We start from the raw sequence: 10,396 nt of genomic DNA, 5'->3' as shown, positions 1-10,396 counted from the left end.
ACTTCAAATGCCCTGTGGTTGAACTTGTTCAGTTGATTCTGAATACAGCATCGCACTACTGCCTCAACTTGGCTCAATGTCATGAATTCACTTCTCAAAGCGAGACGTCTTTCCCCATATGTGAGCAGTATTTCAATGCGGATTTCAATGGGTATTTGTCCCTTAATCCAAAGAAAATTATTCACATTTCGTACCTTATCCAGTATACTTCTGCATATAACCCCTTAAACAATTAGGTGCACCAAAAGGTGTAATAATGTCATTGCTTCAACTTGGGCATAACACAGATAATGACACTTCTGCCCTTTGTCTCACAGCAGCAGTTATAAATTGAATATTTTTTCATAGGTAAAATGCACTTTTTGAGGAAGACGACCCGATTTTTCAAAGGCTGTCAAGAGTCCCTGTAAAATGCAGAACTTTAACTTATCAGAAAGTTCATAAAACGTTACCAGTAATGCTCCGTGTATAACACATTGTCAAAAAAAATTAAAAGCATCTCCTAGACAATGTATTGGTCAATAAATTACAGAAACAAAGAAATGATTAACAAAAGGCCCCAAGCCTAGGTACATCTGAAATTTCACCGCCAGTCAGGCTGCTTTCTGATGGGTGTCAATGTTGGAGTGCTGCCGCAACGAGGAACATCTGGCCTGCACAAAAGAATGGCAACACTGAGAGACATCAGAAAGAACGAGTAAGACAAAGATACCAAAGTAAACAGGTTCACACTTGAAGTGTACCATCTTTCATTTACTTCAACATAACATGATGCACATACTTAGGGGCGTGGGAATATTAAAAATTTCCTACACATTTCTAGTAGTGTTTGTTCGATACAATTTGCAACGGAATTTTACTATTTCATCTTTCAGAAGACACAGTCAACATCTGATTGACCGTTAACACTTTTGGATTCTCAATACGCTTCACCCCTTCACACTCTCTTATCGCGGCAAAGCAGCCTTTCAGGCTCTGCTACAGTCTCCAATGTATTTACTCAAAAAGCACTGGTTTCAACATGCAAATGATAGACGTGGCAGACAGAGTGTGTTGGGGGGGGGGTGCTCATTGACAGTGAAGGAAGTGACATTTTTATTTTTGGAGCAGAAAAAGTGAGAGTGGAGCAGCTATTAATGTTTTCGGAGCAAACAGCAAAATATTCCAAATGACTCTTGGAGCTCTGCATAATTTAAGCCTCTTATAAATAAAAATATTATTAAACATATGGTACATATATTAATCACAGCAAATTACAGGAAATATAATTAGGCAGATGTACGGTCAGTGAACACCAATAAGTGTTTTAATAATTTACGAAAGTAGTCAGCATTGAAATTTCAAGAAATAAAATAAGCTAAATGAACTTACATTCAAACTACTTGTTCCTGTGACATAAACGAGGTCAAAGGTGATGAAAGTGCTAAATGTAATGAGTCACATATATATCAAAGTCGTCACAGCGGCAGTAGTCTCGCACGCATTTCATCAAAATGGTCTACTTGTAAAGTACAAATACACAACCATATTAAATGTACATAGAAAATGCTAGTACGCATAGCATTGCCAATATTCTAGTACACCGCTCCTATACTAGCTGTACACTAAATGACAGTATAGAGGTTATCTTAGTTTTCATTTAGTCTCGCTACATGGTCACATGGTTTAACTTCATTATTCTTAGTTTCCCCAATGCCATTTCGGAGCAGGTACAGAGCAGTTATTAACAGTTATTGCAGTTTGGAGCAGCATGGAGCAACGTTTCTCTTTTGGAGCAGTTTGGAGCAATTAGAGCAACACTTCCATTCCTGCAATTATTACTGTCTTGGATCTGAAGTTTGGGCAGGAATTCCAAAAAATCAGACACCGAAGATTTTTACCAATCAAAAGTTGTGATGCTCCCATATATTGAAGTCTACAAGGCAGACTTCGAACTCCAGACTTGAAGGGAGCACACCCTTGTCCGCCACATCAGTTGGTCTTGCACAGAAGTTGAAAGAGGAGGAGAGAGAGGCTTGGGCATCTTTGCCTTTCACATGCTAAGTGTTGTTGGCCACTTTGGTTGCATGAAATCAAGTACGTAAGTACAATGCACCCTCCACATTGCCTCATTCTTAATTGGACAACTATGAAACACCACCCCACCAGCAGTTCACCAACCTAGCCAAAAGAAACACTTCCATGATGCTATCTCATAAGAATGTGCTTAAGAGCTTTATTTTTATTTTTTGCAATTTTGCTTCGAAGTATTCTAAAAAAATATCGTAGAAATATTAAAAAAATGTTCGATTCCATTCATATTGACATTTCAATATTCGAATTAACTTCACACCCGAAATTTTGCAATTCACAAAGCTCTATTATTTTCCACAAACTCTGGTTGTCAGCAAGTTGGCCCTGCAGAATTGTTACCAGGTCAGACGAGGCAGCGTCGCCAAAAGCCAGAGAAACTGTAGCCCAAATGCAGCCAAAGACAAAAAAAAGAGCAAAAATATTTGTAGCAAAATATAGCCATTCCTATTTTCAGTTTTATTAAAAGTTTTCATATTTGACTCCCACAATTCCCTTTTTGTACAACCCGCCATTATTGTATCAAACCACCCAATTAAATTTGCAAGAAAAAAGTGAGGAAGAAAAAGTCGCAGCTTTGCTGCAGAGGTACAGCAATGAATGCGATAGCAACTAATTGGAAGGTCAGGCGCAGAATGCCAAGCAGATGGAAATGTGCCCCACTTTACTCAAGAACAAGTAATGCCCGGAACATACTCACAGGTACAGATGAACATGAATAAGTGTCTCAGTTGTTAGTTCGCTGTGTCTGAAAAGCGTGCCCTTTTCGCAAACAAAGACTGCAGCAAATGCGATGACCTTTGTGCACCCGGTAACTAGAACAGAATCGTTTTGGTGAAAGCTCAAGGCAAACGATTTGCATCACCACTACATAAGCGCGTACGCTTGAGCGTCCACCCCCATCTCCGCGGGGCAAAGTACACGCGGGAGATGAGAGAGCGCGCCACCGCGTCGTGATGATCTGGCGATGCACGCTCATTGCGTCATCCAGCTGGTGATGCTGAAAACACGACAGCTCTCCCGAGACGGGCATAACCAGCGGTAAGTGGTAGATTTAAATAGCTTGTTTCAACATTGAAGGATATGCTCCTTTGTGGCTCAGTGGCTAACACCTCGCACTCGCAAGCAAGAGGTCGGACGCTAGATTCTGCGCGCCCGAGTCTTTTTCAATTCATTTTTCTCTCTTGCATTTTCATATATATAGATACGTATACATATACGATGAATGATGGCGAATGCAGACGTCGATGGCAAAATCTAGCCGAGAGTGTTCATACAGTTGCTATCACAATAAAAGTAAGTTTTGCAAGCTCAGTATCACCAGTCCATTACAATTGTAAGATGACCTTCCTGTGAGAGTTTTTCAATAAGGTCACTTATTAGCAGCTCTGCAGTAATTTACACATAAAGAAAAACAGGGTGAAAGATTTTTTTTCTGCTTTTCTACAATTATTTTTTTGACAATAGCCACCAGGCTTTGGCGCCTCCTCTGTGAATATTTTGTGCACACGTGAAATTCAGTTTAGAGCCTCCAAGTAAAAAATACCCTGTAGCACATTTATATCGACCCAAAACCTGGCAACAGGAAATTTGTTCAATATATTGAATATTCTAACACAGCACACCAAGGCTTTCAAAGCGTTTGCCACCTCCCCTAAATCATTCTCTAGACTGCTTGTGGGACCCGTGCTTTCATCCATTGAGTATGATCAAGGCCGGTGTATTTCTTGCCTCCCAGGAGCATACGAAATGACGGGATTCAGCACAAACGACTTTTACGCCTACCGCCTAACAAATAATTGGTTTTATATTCACTCTTGGATGTCTTAAAGCATACTTAAGCATTGATTGGTGTTTCTAAGAGGTTGAAGCACATAAAGAAATTCATAATTAAGCAAAAAAATTGTTTTTCACATGCATTGTACATTTGACAATGCCCAAAATAATAAACATTGTGTTTCAATGGCTACCGTAAAACTTCTAGCAACTGCCCCCAACCATACAAGCGCTCCCCGCCCCCAACTTCATGGGCAATTTCAAATATCCCTATTTCAAGAAAGTGTCCTCCCCGATCCAATTAGCCCAATTCAATCCTGCTTTGCAGTGCAACCCGATTGCCCCATGCCATTTGTTGCTTGGTGTTTGTGGTGAGGGGTCAGCTATGCCCATGCAGTCCTACACAGTGGCAAAGAAAATCGAGGCTATTCGACGACATCAAGAAAACGGAAAGAACATGCACCAGCAATCACAACATTTCAAGCTCGACCGGAAGCAGATACGTGAATGGGAGAACAATTTCTGTAATTTGCTGCAGCTAAACTACAGGAAAAAAAACTTCGACGGAAGCTAAGTAACGGTGCACCAGTGTTTGGCGAACAAGTTGACAAAGCACTCTTCGAGTAGCTTGAACACGAAAAAAGTGCAGGACGTGCAACCAGATTCTTCCCAAAGAGGCCGTCAAATCTGCTAACAGCATGCAGCCATCAGTGATTACATAAATTGCTGAAAACAACTGTTGGGTGTTACAATGCGCTGTGCTACGAATGAGAGCCAGACGTCGCCCGACGAACTTTCACAGGCAGCAAGTGCCTTTCGGTTTTCCGCCAACTTGCCCCAACAGTGCAACAGCTACACCTCATAGTAACATGGCCAACATTAATCAGACGATGGTGCAAACAGACAACCCCACCAACAGGACGAATAACATGGTCGGTCGGCAAAAGCACCATATGGATGTGGCCGGCGAGGCTTCACGGTTTACCTAGCTGCTTGCGCCACCAGCCACAAGCTGCCAGCCTTCATTGTCTTCAAGGACCAAAGTGAAAAAATTCTAGCCAGGGCCTTTGCGGACCTTCGCATAGCAGGTCAGAAAAATTTGTTCGATGGGGGCAAGGGGTCACATTGTTGCCTAGTTCGTTTTATGACATCACTGACTTTTTTTCCCATTCGCAATAAATATTCATTACACCACCATGAAAAATGGCTGGATGACATGAGACAAAATGCAAGAATAGCTGTTAAGAGTCTGGGGCTCAAGCGTCGACAGCATGAGACGCTTACTAGTGGTGGACCAGGTACCCATACGTAAGACACAAGCCACCACAAATGCATTCAAGGAGTATGACACCGACGTGCTTTGTGTGCCAGCAGCATGCACCCACTAACGCCATGCGGTATTTGTGGGAGCAGTATACGCGTGAAGAAGTGCGAACACCAAAAGGAAACTTGAAGAAGCCAGCGCGGCAAAATGTGCTCGATTTTGTTGCCGAGGATTGGGCCCCTGTACATGAGGAGACAGTGGCGCGATCAATCAAGGGATGCGACGATAGTAATGCGCTCGATGGCTCGGAGGATGGCGACCTGCACAGCGGCCGATGTTGGAGCTCTGCTGGGGTCTGCAGTACTATCGCATTGCTTCATCACTTCCTTGAAGGAAATGTTTTTTTAAACAATATTTCCTTCTATTTGCTTCCATGTGCGGCAATAGGTTTTTTACTGTTAAATTCCTGAGCATTAGAGGCTGACCTTGAAAGCCTTTACATGAACACAATTTTCCAGGCAGTCATACAGATCCTAGTTGCAACATAATTTATGCTACAAGTACTTTTTTGGAACTATGCCCTGAAAAAATTTCTTTCGCCAGATAAGATCCATGCATGTGTTTCATACGATAGTGAAAGCATGCCGTCACAATTACTGTCATGTTGTTCGACGATCAGCTATTTTTTCTAGGTTTGCGCCAATAGGGAGCTTTAGGTTCGAAGTGAATAGCTATTTTGGTCGAATCACTTCAAATCAAACTTGAATAGTAAACATAGTTTGCATTGACGTCACCGTGGCCACCACCCAGCTGGTTGAGGTGCTGCACGAGCTCAAACGGTGACATCAGATTAGTGCCGGTGCCCCCTGTGGTTCTTTATGTTCCCTCTTGGCGTGGCTCGCAAACAGAAAAAAGTGGGTAGAGCACACAAAAACAAAAGACCGAACGACTGCGTGTCTTCTTTGCACAGACATTCTTTAATGAGATAAAAACGTCATGGTTGCCACCATCTTAAGGCCCCCAGCGCAGAGATCCTATCCATGACGTCACGTGACAACAGTGTATATCATGTTCTATTAAGAAAAATGGGCATATTTGTGATGACCTAACTGTCTTGCACAATATTTTTCAAAAAGTAAAAAAAAATTCTTTGAAAATGCTTTTTATTCCCTCTTTACAAGAAAAATATAAAAAATTTTCTGAAAATGACTTTCATTTCATGCTTACGGGTTCGGTCCTCATAAGATAACTCAAGGCTGTCCAGAAGGCCCACGATGCGGCGGTGAGGCTAGGTCTCCCCGTCCCTACGTGGGAGCGGCCCACGATCCTACCTCTATAAAACGGGAGTGGAATCCTTCAGGACCCCAATAAAGTTCATCCATCCATCCATTCAAAAGAAGTGGAAACAACTTTGAATAGTAGCTTTCGACAGAATGCAAGTGATAAGCTGGCAAATATGTAACGCTTTAAAACTTGCTGTACTTGGAGCATATAAGCCGGTATAGCAAGCTTTTAAAGTACGAATAGATTTGGGGGTATGTTAATTTAACCTTGAAGTGGGGCTTTGTAGCAGTGCAGATTTTCTTTAGACAAATGTCTTCATGGCTTAGCATCTTTTTACTGACCTTTACAGTGAGTTACATGCGGGCTAATATACAGTTATCCGTTTATATCTTATAAAATGATTGTCGTGGTTCAATGAGCCAAAACTAGCTTATGATTATGAGAGATGCCATAGAGGAAGGCTCCAGAAATTTATACCACCTGGGGTTCTTTAACAAGCACCTAAATCTAAGCACACGGGCCCCAAGCATTTTCAATGGAGTTATCGACTCAATTGAAAATGCAGCCGCTGCGGTTGCGATTCGATTAACGACCTCCATTCATTTACTTCATATACTTCACAAACTTTTCTAATAATTTCAGCGAATTTGAACACTGCAATATTCGTTAGAGTATATAGAGCATTCGAATGTTCACACAAGTCTAACGTTTTTTTCCCAAAGAGCATCATGATGGAATGTCATTTTCTGTTACTGCAACTTTGAGAAAATGGCTTTAGCATGTGCCATGAAGTGACAAGTCATGACATGCAGCTTTACAGTAAACATTAGGCCACTCTGATATGGATTAAGTTCAGCACACTTGCAAAGCACAGCTTTCTAATTACATGTCTGATGCTCTACCAACAAGAGGGCATTCCCCCATCCACTTTGTTAGTTACCCAAGTGTGTAATCTCTAAGAGGGCCCACCAGCGTCACTTGTAACCAGACTGGGACACGTTACAGGAAGTGAGTAACTGGTTACAATCACTTCCCTTTGTTGAGTTTTATACTACAATATCTAGAGGAGAATCTGGCTCTAGTGTCTACGTGGACTCCTTCAGCGGCGCTGGGTTAGTAGTGAGGTGTGTTCAGCGTGGTGCTATTTTCTTGCCGAAGAGGGTCCCTTGGCATGTCGCTAATGCTGCTAGGGGCGCTGATGGCAGCAGCGCCAGTAGTGAGTGGCGCACTGCCATAGCACTGCCCCAGGTTTTCGCCAACTGTGCTGTTATTTTCTTCATGGCCAGTCATTACTTTACAAACATTTCGTAAATCAGTGCTTGCACTGGTTTTCTCTGCAATGCCTGACAAAGAAATGATAAAAAAAAAGAACTAAATTTAGTGCATTGTGCCTGAGTGCAGCACTTGGTGCCTCAGCTTCAATAGCCTGGTAACGCAGCTTGGCTATAGATGCCTCAGTCTGGCATCTATAGCCAAGCTATGTAACAAGGCTATAGAGACTGAGTCCAAAGGGTGACAATGTGGCTGACATAGTGGTCAAGTCTTCTATTTGTAGTTCAAATGCTGCATGATATTGAACATTACGAGGAAGACAATAAAGAATGCCCATCTGATGCACTAGAAGTGTCTATAGCTCATGCATCGTACACTGCTGAGCAAAGCGACAGCCACCTTGTATATTATGTGGAGGCTGTGTTGCAAGAGAGCTCGTATTTTGTGATAAGCGTGATGAGTGCAGGAACGCCTTTTTTGTTTCCAGCGTTGGCGGTAAGATGTTACATGTAACACCGTAACCCGCATAGCATGTCACTTTTCACAGTAATTTAGCTATTCTTACAGAGAAATAGAGCTGTTGCTTTAATTCTGCAAATTGTAGTTTTCAGCAAATCATTCGTACAGAATGGTAGCGCTCTTTATCAGTGTTTTAAAAATAAAATTTGCTTCTGCTGCTTACTGAAGGTCACGAAGTACTGGTTGTTGAATACCTGGGGAAGCAAGACCTACCTTGAAGATCTTGACATAAACCGTTTAAAATTTTGTGGCACTTATGTGGTTTAAAGGGGAAAATAATTTACGCTGCAAGTATCTTTTTCCGCAGGACAAAGTAACTGAGAGAGAGAGATAAATAGAGAGGAAAGGCAGGGAGGTAACTGAGAATTCCTGTATTCGTATAAGATCTCGGCATATGTTTTTCCGCTGGTGGATGCATGCTGTCATAATTACTATAAATCTGCTGAGAGATCAGTGATGCTTTCTTTCCAAAGTGGGTTGAAAATAAAATCTCATTTCCTGCTTACTGTGGGGGCCTCCAATGTGCCACGACATTAAAAACCACCACATGCTACTCTACGGTAAACATTAGGCAACTGTATTATGGGTCCAGCATCTATTGTGAAGTTCCCTAGCTATATCAGTCATTCCCCTCAAATAGTCGTTTTGGTCAATGACTTTGCATGAAATATAAATACGAGATTTATGAAATTGTTCTTCTGGCTCCCGCTGCGAGGACACGCTTAGGGCACTGAGTTATGTAAATAACGGTGTGCTACATTTTAATTTCTCTGTCTCTAAACTAAAAAATAATGGCCGACCTATGTATATTAAAAATTTTTTTTTCTCTCGTGATTTTCGAGTAAATACGGTAGTCTTCAACATCACTGAACAACAAGGGCACTGCTTGAATGCTTTGCGCTGCACTCCACTACCCAAAGTGTGTGAAAAACGAAAATAAAACTGTAGAAAAAGATCTACAGACAGCTTGCTAGCTAATGCTATGCAATCCGAAGCCTGTTCTTCCCATCGTTCCTAAGCTGGTACGATTGCAGCGACACTTTTCTCTCTAGGTTATTGTATCAAACTCTATGCTCACCTTAAAAATGTGATTGGCTACAGTAGTCGATTAGAATCCCCCAAAAATGACTGTGCAATTACAGAAGTATAATAAATTATGTTTGTATTAGGTTTAGAAAAGCCTGTGTGAGGGCTAGTTGGAATATACTGCAGGAAAAGGTTGCGCTGCAAAGTTTAGGACGAAAAACTGGACTGACGCAGGGAAAGCGCATCTAACAAGTTGTAAGATGCGCTTTCCCTGTGTCAGTCCAGTTTTTCGTCCTCAACTTTGCAGCGCAGCCCTTTCCTGCAGTATGCTTGTTTTTTTTTTTTCCAATATTATAGTACCGTAACACAAATATGCCAGGCCTGCACAAAAGGTGCAGCACAGTCACAGCAAAAGCTAGAAGAGCGGCCTTTCCGAGCCTTTTCTAAACACTCATTGGGTAACTGCTGCAAGCACACTTGCTTGATACACACTACACAATCAACAATAAAAACTTTTGGGTAGTAGGCCGGCATTCGCTATGCTATTTTTCGTTATTCTTCTGAGAAGCGTGATATCCGCTAAACAGTAGTAAGGAATCTTGTGCCAATTGTTCATGCAGTGGCTGACGACGACGAGAAATTATACCCGAAGTTCGTCTGTGCCACAGTTAATAGCCGAACAAAAACAAGCTTTTGCAATGAGTTGGAGCATTGGACGACCCACTCGTTACGCTATTCGCATTGTACGACGACTAGTTGTTCTGTCGCTGTTTTAAAATACTTTATAGGTCGTATTAACGTGATTGCTTTCCCCGACGTGAAGCCTGCCTAATGCAAGCTTGCCAGCAAGTCCCAAGCACTGGTGTTGCTCAGTGGTAGAATACTGGGCTTGCACCCAGCGGACCCAGGTGCGAGTACCACTGTGTAGTTGGTACTAGTTTTTTTTTTTTTTTTCTAATTTCGTGCCTTGTGGGTACGGACACTGGCGGCAGCGGGCAACTATGGCACTGCGCATTACCCGAATTTTGATCTCATAACTTTCACTGTAATAACATAAGTTAACTCTAACTGCATCGAACCTCGGTAGCTTACATCATAGAGAGAAGTGTAAAGGCATGCATGAAGACCTTACAGTGGTCTGTGACGCAGTGTTACCCGTTAATTTCAATGGGAGTTGTTCTTTAA

At 42.0% G+C, this 10,396-nt stretch overlaps 1 protein-coding gene across 2 annotated transcripts in view; it reads right to left on the bottom strand.

Moving 5' to 3' along the window:
• Window positions 1-266: 266 nt before the first annotated feature.
• Window positions 267-10,396, bottom strand: part of LOC119163054 (uncharacterized) — a 149,105-nt gene continuing 138,975 nt past the window's right edge. For both annotated transcript variants that reach the window (XM_037414988.2, XM_075874304.1), the window contains exon 15: window positions 267-653. In XM_037414988.2, coding sequence (XP_037270885.2) covers window positions 584-653 — 70 coding nt within the window. In that variant the 3' untranslated portion in view covers window positions 267-583. The remainder of the gene's footprint in view (window positions 654-10,396) is intronic.

The sequence above is a fragment of the Rhipicephalus microplus genome, chromosome 9 (genome assembly GCF_043290135.1).
Source record: "Rhipicephalus microplus isolate Deutch F79 chromosome 9, USDA_Rmic, whole genome shotgun sequence".
Taxonomy (NCBI): Eukaryota; Metazoa; Arthropoda; class Arachnida; order Ixodida; family Ixodidae; genus Rhipicephalus; species Rhipicephalus microplus.
This window is presented reverse-complemented; position numbering and strand designations above follow the sequence as displayed.